Genomic DNA, 12,349 nt, shown 5'->3' with positions numbered 1-12,349 from the left:
ACAACATGTCAACAACATGGCGCCTTCTCCGCCCCCTTCGAAAAGAAGGGATATTTGAAGTTTTTCAGCCAGCAGCAGCCACTGTAAGTAATGTAAAAATACATCAATATTGTGGAGGTGGGGAACACATCACTAATTTTGCTATTGAAAGTCCGACAAGCATCAGAGTTAGCATAACATTACACTGTGTGAATTTGCTAACCCGCAAAACTTGCGTAGGAAGCTGATTAGAGAGAAGTGTCCTCCTGCATACACGTGCACACCAAGACGCGAGGTGGTGCTCAGGCACTTTCCCTGAACGAAAATTCATTTGCCACGCCCAGTCATAATGGATTGGATGTCTATTTGTTAAATGTAAATTCAGGCATCAATAGGCTTATATACGTAATGAATTAAAAAGGACAAAAATACAGCACAACGAAAGACTCGGAGGCCAATATAAGGTGAGGAAGAAACACTTGTTTATTAAATATACAAAACTGTGTGAAACAGAATGGCGTCAATTGGGCTTGTCGACGTTCCTTCCCGACACGCGAAAATACATTCGGCTCAATAGAAAGCTTTCAAAATGGAAGACACGGTAGCCCGCACAGCTGGAAAGTCATCACAGTGCTTTACACGGTGCAGCCTTACATGGAAAGTGGGAAAGTGAAATCAGTTTTGCTCATTTGCATATCAACAGGAAGTGACCAAAATAAACAGGAAGACACCCAGGAAAAATAATCAACACTGTGAAAACTTTCCATTTGCACGGTAACTATAAGTGCAGAGTCACATGTATTGTACGTCTACTCGCAGTGACGCCAAAACACACGTCGGTTCCTACGGTCGGCAGGAGAGGCATTTTATGCTATTAACATGCGGTGAGCTAAATGGGCGTTCTCAAACTGGGATCTCTGTGCCCCCCCACCCGAGGACGGCAACCCGTCATTTTGGGAACATAGTAGAATTTGCAAAACAGCCATGCCTCTAAATACCACCCGATTAACGGTTTTTTATCATAAATTAACTATGGCCGCCATTGATGGCTACAGACGTCCAATCATTTGGCAGCGATCGTTTGATCGATTTGCCAGAAAATGAATTCGACTTGTATCTTAAGTCGTGTTGCGTCGATAACGATGCTAGTATCGGTATTTGTACCGATACCGCACTAAAATAACCTCATCAGGTCGTGACCCAGAAATCAACAGGAACATTTTTAGGTGTACTTTTTTCCAATTTAATTTTTTTCCAGCAATTTTACATTATGTATTCCTCCAATATTTTATGTACTGTATTTTCCAGACTATAAGTCGCTCAAGGGTTGAATTTTGTTGGGGAAATACATTTGATAAAATACAAAGCCAAAAATTGTCACATCCACAGGCTGCTCTCGAGTCTCCAAAGAAACGCAGCAGTGAACGTGACAATGCTCCGTAACGGCGTCCTAACAAACTATCCATTAATCTTTGCCGGCTGAACATACCAATAAGAACAGTCTCATGCCTCCCAGCATGCATTGTGGTGCTGTAAATAACGTTCACAGTTCATGTTCTGTGCTAATAAATTCTTCATTAATTCAATTATTTCTCCGGTTGTTTCAAGACTTGTTATTCTATTTTGTATATCGCGGAAAACACAGACAAGACTGAAAAAGCCGTTTCTGCTCTTGCAGTCCTCTTTAAAAGAAACTGCTGTATTTTTAGCCAAAACAACTGTTATGTTTTATAGAACAATATGTCTATATGCTGCCATAGCAGATTCATGGCGCATTAAGCCCCCGAACTATTTTTAATTTGTTCGTTTTACCCTGAAAACCCCCGTTTACAGACGTCGCGCAACCACTTTTGTTTCAACACAGCCATAAAACGAAGGTAATTAATTGTATTTATTATTCAAAATGTCTGTCATTTTTCAGCTTAGAATCATTAATTGATGTCTCATATTTTGTTTAAAAAAAGACTTTAAAAAAATTCACTCACGTTTTAAACTTTTAAACAAATTATGACACAATGAAAAAAATGGCGTCTGTAAAAAAAGTCACGGATATCTACGTCATAACTATCACTTAATTGTATTTTTTATGTTACTGTCGCATTATCTCCGATATGTTAGATGATAAATAATTGACCCCCCCCCACCCAAAAAAAGTTTAAAAGGATAAATATACAAAAGAGAACATCTCAACCACTCCTTGATGTCTGCGATATCTGCATCGCGACCCTTGTTATATGACCATGTTTCACCCATAAAATCCCCAAAAATCCATCCGTGGCCATTCACAGCTGTGTCTTGACACTCAGTGATACATGCTACATGGAGTTTTTGGATCCAATAGAGGTAAGTACGCGATAATATATCATTAAAGACACGGTGTCTGTATTTCTGCTCTCGCGTGCTCTCACCTCCAGATAGGGTTTTGATGTTTAAAAAACATTTTTTTTAAAATGCCCTCCTGTTCAAAATTTTTATTCCCCCAGAAAAATTGAGATTTTAAGCTTTCCAATGATGTATCACACATGCATATTGGCCAATTTTGAAATTTGGCCAAATTGGGGGTCTTAGAGCGGAACTTCAAGTCACCTGTGTTTTTTGCCATATACAGTGGGGAGAACAAGTATTTGATACACTGCCAATGGGAAAACCTATTGGCAGTGTATCAAATACTTGTTCTCCCCACTATATATTTGTCTATTTTGTTACGTGCAACATCCCCTCTTAACTGCGCCTGTGTGCATTGCTTGCACGTACTCGGCGCACAAGAAAATCTATACAATTCACAAAATAAAATTCAACTGAAACATATTGTAGCATCACCAGGACCACTGTCTGCGCCGTAGAGATGTGTTAGCGTTACGCTCCTATTAGTACGTTCAATATGGCAACGCAACGCTCCCATTGGTGGGTTACTACACAACGATTGTATATAGTTGTGAGGTGCATGACCTGGGTGGGTGCGGAAAAAATATAAAGAGTGAAAAGTCAGCTTGACTCCTATGCTGATTAAATGAAGCAACATTCAACTGCCAATTTTCGCAAGCGTTACGGTATTAATTCATATTTATTAGTAGAACTGATATAATCTAAAATAGACCAAATCAATAATAGGCCAATAATACGATAAAGTTCACTTCACTTACGCTACACAGCCAATAAGTGTTTGCATGTACACTAGAGATCGACAGATATGGGTGTTTCAGGACCGATATCGATTATTAGTAGTTAGAGGGGCCGATAACCAATTCTTGGAGCCAATATTCATTTGCAGGAAAAGTGTAAAAATTGGCGTAAAACAATTGAATAATCCAAGCACTGATCTTCATTGTAATGCCTAAAGCATGTTTATTGAATCACACAATTGGAAGCTCCAGATGTGCCTGAATTTCCTACTCAGAAACAGCTCTTATAAAGTTGAATAAATTTTAAATAGTTCTCTGAAATTTTTCCACATAAAATATATAACTATGAATATTAAATCAGGTCTAATGATAGAAATAACAAGTATAAAACCCCTGTTTGAAATATTTTTTTCCCCTATTGGCCGGTCGGATTTAAAAAAGAAACAAAAAAATGCCGATACGATATACGTCACATTTCCAAATGTCGATGCTGATCATTGGCCTGGCCGTTAATTGGTCCATCTCTAATTTGCACTGCCCAAACGCGCCAGGCACATTAGCTAGCTAACAAAAGGGCAGCTATAGACTTCTTATAGACAAATGATCAGTTCATCAGCAAGCTCTGCAGCAGCCTGATAAAGATCCTGATTAGTTGATTCAGGTGTGTTAGAGCAGTGAGACATGGAAAACAAGCTGGATAGGGGCTCTCGAGGACCGGGATTGGGCACCCCTGTACTTCACTATGAGTTGACAGGAAACATGGCGCGGGGCCGCTCCGTAGGGGGCCTATTTTCAAAAAGTTCAAATTCAAATATTTTCAAAACCAAAGTCGCTAGTGACCTAAAATCAAAACAGGCACCTCCCTTAGGCATATGAGTCTCCATGAGCAGCGGCATCAAAAAATTCAAAGTCGTTCCCTAATATAATCCCAATTAATTATTTTTTTATATAACAAAACTGATGGCTATAAAATTATCAGATTTTAAACTAGATGCACAAAAATCAAATGCAGAGATAAACACCTATTTCAGGATCAATAGCAATATTTGACATATCCTATAACTTTTTGCCCGAAATAGCAACTTATTTATTCAGTGCAATTTTGACGTTTTCGAAAAAAAAAAAAAAAAAAAAAATCACTCAATTTTCACATCAGAAACTTAATACTTCAGTAAAGCATGCAAAACCATCTTAATTTTACTCAACAAAAGCAAATTTTGGCATTTTTCTATATACTATCACAACTCATTTAGGTTGAATTCCAATGTCATTATTGTCTTACCACGTCTTGCCGGCAATTGGGTCCTTGTGGTTTTTAGATTGAAATGTTACATAAAACACGTAAAAGCCGTTTTTTTTTTTTTTTGTATGAATGCAAAAATGTCTAAATTGCCAAAAAACGGGCAGTTGGCCAAAAATTACCTGATTATTTGAATGTAGTTACCCTATTGTGCATTGATACAAAATTCAACGTAGCGGTTTTTAAGTTGAAAATTCTTGTAAATAATTATGTAAATCCCGGAATTTCTATAGATATGAGCGTAAAACAGTCTAGATTCTTGGTTAAAAGCAAAAAACTGGGCAGTTGTCATTCATTTTACGTAAATATTTCAAGCTAAAGTTAGCAATTTTTTCCCATTCATTTTTCATATAATGTTTCAAAGTGCACGCATGGTTCTGTTTTATTTAAAAAAAAAAAAAAAAAAAAAAAATTGAATCCTTGACCAAATCACTCGAGACACTCCTGCTTGCTTGTATGCATTAAAACTTTCGTCCCATTTCCACCTTAATCCGGCATTAGAACGCAGCATGTTTATCACAGTGAAAGCTACGATGATGAGCTGCCTGGCACGGCCTCCTACGGTAAGTCGTGGCGCAATGTCTGGAGGAGCGTGCCATCAACTGATAGTGAAGTCTATGGTGCAGCTGAGTTAAGAAACGCAAATGGTAACCCCTCATCATGGCGAAAGGAACGGGCAGCAGTACTCATCAAGCAAAAGTAAAAAATGAAATCCGGTTCTTTTAAGATGGAATAGCTGTCGGAGTATGTGGAAATAGAAAAACAAGTGGTGAAACTGAGTGATTTTTGTGTTTTTTTTTTAACCTTTCATGTGTATATTAATAATATTATATATGTATATTAATAATAATATTCATGTGTGTATTAATAAAAGTGCAAATTGTTACAATGATTTTATCAAGTAAATCCACCAGATACTTTTTTTCAGTGTATCTGCTAAAACACAGACAATAGGAATCCTCAGTCTCCTTATTGTCTAAACAGTTTGAGTGTGGGAGTTTGATACACTCCCATTGTAGTTGTTCATTACGTTTCCTTTACTAACTCACCCATGCCACAACTGGACCTTACCCAGGCCAAAGCAGGACTTTTCCGATGGTTAAAGCAGGCATATAACATAGTACACATCTCATGAACGAGATTTTTTACCTTTTCATTTTAAGTGTACCAAATCAATTGCATTAAAACTAAACTAAAATTACTGCTGAGATTTCTTTCTTTTAATAAGCCATGTAACTTGCTATGATCCAAGGTTTTAAACAGGCGCGATACTGGTGTGTGGCCACAGTGTACACATCTGATGTTGCTCACAGTGGTCCTCAGTCAGCTTGTGTGTCTGCTCGGACACATAAAAAATTAGAGGGAACATTGGTTACGTGATCATTTCAATATTTTTATGACACCATAACATTTGAGGTCCATTATTTGTGGAAGGAAGCCTTTCCCTTCTGCTTACAATAACAAAGTGCAAATTGTCCCTCACTGTAGAATTTACATGTCATTTTGGTCAGGTCGTCCCTTTAATAATTTTACACATAAGTCGTACCTTTGGCCAAACCATGAAAATAACAGCAACTTATAGTCCAAAAATACAGGAATTATACGGGAATTTTCTGTTTACGATACTACTTCCAGAACCAATTAATTTCGTAAGAAGAGGTTCCACTGTGGTCAGGTCGTCCCTTTAATAATTTCACATGTATGTCATACCCATGGCCAAACTATGAAAATAACAGCGACTTATAGTCCAAAATACAGGAATTTTACAGAAATCTTCAGTTTACGAAAATACTTCCAGAACCAATTAATTTCGTACGTAGAGGTTCCACTGTACTTTCAATTTGAAGTGTCAATTAGAGCGTGAAGCGGTTGAGCATTATTTCCTTGATAAACTGAGGATGGATCCTAAAGTTTGAGAACCCCGGCAAAAGGCGGCTATCAAAAAGGGGAGTGAGTAGCGGTGGTCATTTGAGCCTGGAGCGAATCTGCAAGAGTGTGGGCTTCTGCTCCATGATGCGCACCAAAAGCGTGTCAATGTAGTCCTCCAGGTCGCGGACCTGTGGCTTGAGCTTGCGCAGCTCCACCTCGCGCTTGGCCAGCAGGGCGCGCTGCCGCTCAAACTGGGCCTTCTGCCGCTCCAACTCCGCCTCGCGTCGCACCACTAGACTCACCAGCTCGCTGTGGCTCAGGTGGTAGTACGAGCCGGCACCCTCCGTTAGGATCTGGACATGCCAGAGAAAAATTAGCATGCTAATACTGGAAAGTTGAACCCTTTATAAGGCACTCATTGAACGCATCAGCAGCCAAAGATGTTTTGGATCCAGTGTAAATGGAATGGACATTTAGCACTGTCAATGGCACTGAAAGATGAGCATATTGGGCCTCTATTTTGGTTACTTCCTGTGGATTTGGGGGTATTTTTGGTGCATTTCCTGTTGATATTGGGAAATTTCTGGGAGACTTCCTGTATTTTTTAAACCACTTCCTATAGTTTTGGGGTAATTTGTAGTCACTTTCTATTGATTTTGGTTCATGTCTTTGTGGTTTACTGTTAATATTTTGGTCACTCTGTCAATTTAGGGTAATTGTCAGGTCACTTTCCATTGATTTTGAGTCACTTCCTGTTGATTTTTGGGCATATCTGTATCACTTTCTGTTGATTTTGGGATATTTCTGGGTAGGTTCCTGTACATTTTTGGTCACTTCCTATTAATTCTGGATCATTGCCTTGTAACTTACTGTTACTTTTGGTCACTTCCAGTCTATTTGTAGTGTCACTTCCTCTTGATTTTGGGGTATTTCCATGAGAAATCATCTCTGCTTATGACCCAATAGTTGATTTTTAGAAAAAAAAATCATTTGATTTAAAATAGTATCTATAGTAATACGTATGTGAATAAGTTGGGAGGACTCATCTTCCCCAAAATAAACAGGACGTGAACAAAAATAAAAGGGAAGTCACCCAGGAATGCCTCACAATCAAAAGGAAATGACCAAAAATACCAGTAATTCACACAGAAATTATGCAAAATCAATAGAAAGTGACCAAAAAATGTCCTAAAACTACAGGAATTGACCAAAATATACAGGAACTCACCCATAAATAACCCAAATTCAACAGGCAGGGATACAGAAACGCTCCAAAATCAAAAGGAAGTGACTCATAAATAGGAAGTCATTCAGAAAGGACCCAAAATCAACAGGCACCGAAACACAAATGCCCCAAAATCAAGAGGAAGTGACTCAGAAATTAACCAAAATCAACAGGAAGTCTATACAAAACCCCAAAAATCAAGAGGAAGTGACTCAAAATCAACAGGAGGTCAATCAGAAGCAGGGGTCGCGTTACCCGAATATTTTCCGTCGTTGACCGATTTTTTAAAACGGTGACGGAAAAAACTCAATTCCATCCGTCATTTTGACCGGTTGCAATTTACACCTCAGACCACAGGGTGGCGAGTGAGCATATTAATTAGCTATTGTCTCTCTTGATGCATGACGTCGTTGGCCTTACTCTGAAAAAATGTCAAGGCAACTGAGTGTCCGAAGTTTCTTCAAAAAGCCCCAAAACGACGATGGTGTTGATAAAAGAGGTGAAAAAACAGGGACTGCACAAGCGGGCATGCAATTCAAGTCCATGCGCACCAGGAGGAAAGTGTGAGACTACGTTCAGGCCACAGCAGGTGAACTTTTAATTTAATTGTTCCATATGCTACATATGGCAGGCTACCTACCTACTGGGGCCACAGTCAGCTGTTTTTGTCAGTGCGGAGAAAAAGTTACATATTCATCTGCTTGATGTGTGATGGCACCGTGTGGATTCTCTGTTAATCATGTTCGGACAGAATATTAATTTAAAAGGAACGAAAACTAAATACTATTGAATATGTTGAAGCGGTATGCAATGTTAAGAGTCTTGTTAGCTGTAGGCGCACTATCCTATTCCCCTCACTATCCACTCGCGGGGGCCTGCGCTTGTCAGTGACGTTTGTTATTCTCGCTATATGATTATACAACTTTAACATTTGTTAATAATACGCTCTGTGTGTAGTATCATCCATCACTTTTCCTTTTTAAATGGGCACTTATAAGCGAACGCAAGAAGTAACAACGGGAACATTTTTAAACAGGCATTTCACGGGAGAGCATTTCGACTCTTCGGCCAATCATGTAGCGAGAGCGAGTGGATAGTGAGGGGACCGCGCGCGGCTCTTAAGTGTCTCTGTCACGTGACTGTCGTAGCCGGTGTAAGCGCTTGAACCTACACCGGTAACGCGCTCGGCCAAATGGACACACAAGTAAGGAAGGTGAATTATGCCAAACAAAGGGTCACCACAATGTCATTATCATCATTTAAAAAATTTAAGTGACGGGTAAAAATAGATTATGACCGGATTTTTATGACCCTGTCAGTCAAAATGACAGACAACGAAAAAGTCTAGCGCAACCTCTGATCAGAAGTGACCCAAAATCAACTCAAAGTGGCCAAATAAACAAAACTCACCCAGAACTGACACAAAATAAAAGGCAAGTCAACCGAAAATGGCCCAAAATCAACAGGAAGTGAACCAAAAAATGCCTCGAAACCCACAGGAAGTGAAAAGAAAATAGATGCTCAAATGTTCATGTTTCAATGGCAGTCTATTAACTTGTTAAACTTGTTTTACACTTTCTCTCTTTTGTTCTTATGGTCAGAGGAAGGAAACAGAACCTTGTCACTGGTATGGCCGCTCTTGCCGGGCTGAAGGCTGGACTTGATCTTCTCCAGGACCGAGGGGCCGCTGCTCAGGGGCCGTACGGGGTGGGGGCTGCAAGGAGAACGCCACAAAAAAAAAAAAAAAGTGTTATGTCACAGGAAATTGGATCACACTACGCCAGTAGTTGGCGATGTACTACGTTTTCAACAATCTTTTTTTTTTCTCCTGTGACCACTCCCATGAGCTCTGATCACCAGGGGTAGAAGATGGTTAGAAAGTGTTGCACCAAGACCAATACTAATATCTAGGGTTGTTCCGATCATGTTTTTTTGCTCCCGATCCGATCCCGATCGTTTTAGTTTGAGTATCTGCCGATCCCGATATTTCCCGATCCGATTGCTTTTTTTTGCTCCCGATTCAATTCCAATCATTCCCGATAATTTTTCCCGATCATATACATTTTGGCAATGCATTAAGAAAAAGATGAATAAAACTCGGACGAACATATACATTCAACATACAGTACATAAGTATTGTATTTGTTTATTATGACAATAAATCCTCAAGATGGCATTTACATTATTAACATTCTTTCTGTGAGAGGGATCCACGGATAGTAAGACTTGTGACTTTGTATATTGAGACTAAATATTGCCATCTAGTGTATTTGTTGAGCTTTCAGTAAATGATACTACAGCCATGCCCCAATGCATGAAGGGAAGTGGAACCATGATGGGAAGTGGAACCATGACTGTGCGTAGTGCTAGCAATTCATATATCTTCTCTGCGTTGGAAAATAAAATAAGGTGTTAAGAAAAAGATCAAATGCCTTGCTTCCCCACATTGCTTCCCATGATATTTCTAAGCGTAGGGAGAGGGATAGTAAAGCTTTAGCCAATTAAAATAAGCTTCCAAAGGCTGCCAAAATTCACTCTACTTATTTTATGCTGCTTTTTATCCCTCCATATAGGTAAAGTGGCGCCATTACAGATTGAACGCGATAATGCGCGAGTGGGTCGTGCAACGCATGCATTAATTGCGGTAAATTTTTTAACGTGATACATTTAAAAAAAACTTATTACCGCCGTTATTGGGATAAATTTGATAACCCTACCTTAAGCCTAAACTAAAGACTCTAGATGAGTGTAACATATTATTAGAAAACGATTTAATAAAAAAAAAATTTAAAAAAGGAATGGCTGATATTTTTTTGCCGATTCCGATAGTTTGAAAATGACGTGATCGGACCCGATCGATCGGAAATCTCTACTAATATCGGTAGCGATGTGGCACTAAAATAGTGTCGACGGGGAGTACTAAGAAGTATCTTGCCGATGCTGTGTAATATGTACTTTCCAGATCTGGTTTCCAACGGCTGGTCGCCTTACCCAAGATGGCCGCCAGCTACGCATAATGCCAAATGGATTGGACATCTAGTGCCGCCAATTAGTCACAGAGTGACATTGATCAAATAATCTTTTAAAGAACTAATCCAGTGATGACTTCATTTGAAAGCCGGTCAAATAGACTGAACGAAGCGCGTCGGTTTGCAAAGGAATGGTAGGGACATAACACTACCGACTTTTGAGGACACTCAAATTGTCCCCAACTTTTAAGCAACCCTATTTGCATATAATGAGTTCACTTATATAGGTAATTTAGAGTGTTAGAGTGCATATCTTGAAAGGCTAATATAGACCATACCATTATTAAGTGAATTATTTTCATATGTTCAGACTTACATTTATGCCTTTTCACTTGCAGAATGTGCCGGTCCATTTTCCCCCCATCAAATGTAAGTTTGATTGGCTAATGACTGGGCCCGCCAGACACAAACACACACCCCTGACAGATTTATCTCAACAAAATGCCGCCTCCTTCAAAGAGGAGGGATATTGGAATTTTTTTTCGGCCAGCAGCAGCAGCCACTGTAAGTAATGTAAAAACACATCAATGTTGTGGAGGTGGGGTACACACCACTAATTTTGCTACTGAAAGTCCGACCTACATCAGAGTTAGCATATCATTAAACTGTGTGAACTTGCGAACCTGCAAAACTTCCACGAGGAACAACGAAGTCAAGCAAGCTGTCCCTCATTTGGATCATTGTTTGCATTTCAGTAATGCAACTAAGTGGCTCTAGAGTGCAAGTCCCTTTATTAAAAAAGAATGGGCAGCGACCCTAGAATGGGTTCACTTCAGGGGTACACTGAACACTAACTGAAAAAAATATGTGAAATGAAATCACACATCAGAATTTCATGAGAGTACTTTGGTTCCAGTCTTGAAGTAGTCAAGTATGCATCAGATGTAGATTGGTCCTTGGATATCCCAGATTTTTTTTTTTAATTCGTTTTTTTTTCAAAATCACTTTCATATTACAATAGTTTAGTTTGAGTCTGGGGGGGTCCAGTGTCCCCCAGAAGTCGACCGATTCTTTGATAGCTCCCCGTTTTTTGTTTTTTTTAAAATGTTTTATAATGGAACTTTAACTTCAAAATGTTTCGTTTAGTTTATGAAAACAAAGGTTTGAATCAAACGTTTTATTTACTTGAACCGATACACATGGAAGTCAGTATAAGTCAATACAGATTTTTCATTGATCATTAGAGTGCCTGTGACACAAAAAAGTATGTTTATCTAATATTACACGTGGCATTTTATGCTCCTGAATGAAATGGACCACTTGGATGTGTGCAGAAGCGATCGATATATATATTTTTTTTAAATTTCGTGCTACAAAAATGAGAGACTTCCGGCCACGGTCTCGGATTGAGGAAGAAGGCGGATGTGATGTTAACGGGAGACAACATCTTCACTATAGAGCCATGCTATCGTATGCAAAAGCTGATTATGCGGATTAATTCGTTTACTTTTCGCGTCACACCAGCCCAATGTGCTGCAGGCTTTTGTTGCTACACCAGAGTGCTGTGAGCCTTTCTGAGTTTCAAAAAGATCCTGTTCTCCAAAAAGAATAGGCAAAACAAGTATGACAATTGAGCGACCATTGGACATATGAGGAAGTGAATAAGCTACATGTTTTATATTATGTCAAATACTGGGATCATGACACACGTTTTAATAAGGAGGTGGCTTGCATTTTGTGGTTGAAGATGACCCCTCTCGGCCCTCTTCTTGTTCCCGCCAAGAGAGCGCTATCCTTGGTTTGGGCTCGGGCAGCCACGCGCTCCGACTTCAGCCGGTTTGTCCACCGAGAATGCGCCATTTTCTCATTCTGAATTTTCCTCCTC

The 12,349-nt window shown here is 39.3% G+C and overlaps 1 protein-coding gene across 4 annotated transcripts in view; it reads right to left on the bottom strand.

Annotated features, from left to right (window-relative positions):
- Window positions 1-277: 277 nt before the first annotated feature.
- Window positions 278-12,349, bottom strand: part of rab11fip5a (RAB11 family interacting protein 5a (class I)) — a 54,797-nt gene continuing 42,725 nt past the window's right edge. For 3 of the 4 annotated variants that reach the window (XM_057859324.1, XM_057859325.1, XM_057859327.1), the window contains exons 5-6: window positions 9,113-9,209; window positions 279-6,623 (exon numbers count right to left, since the gene is read on the bottom strand). In XM_057859324.1, the coding sequence (XP_057715307.1) occupies window positions 6,366-6,623; window positions 9,113-9,209 (355 nt within the window). In that variant the 3' untranslated portion in view covers window positions 279-6,365. Of the gene's footprint in view, window positions 6,624-9,112; window positions 9,210-12,349 lie in introns of all 4 variants that reach the window. The other variant, XM_057859326.1, reaches the window with a different exon arrangement.

The sequence above is a fragment of the Corythoichthys intestinalis genome, chromosome 15 (genome assembly GCF_030265065.1).
Source record: "Corythoichthys intestinalis isolate RoL2023-P3 chromosome 15, ASM3026506v1, whole genome shotgun sequence".
NCBI classification, from domain to species: Eukaryota; Metazoa; Chordata; class Actinopteri; order Syngnathiformes; family Syngnathidae; genus Corythoichthys; species Corythoichthys intestinalis.
The sequence above is the reverse complement of the archived record's forward strand: the minus strand, read 5'-3'. Positions and strand labels throughout refer to the sequence as shown.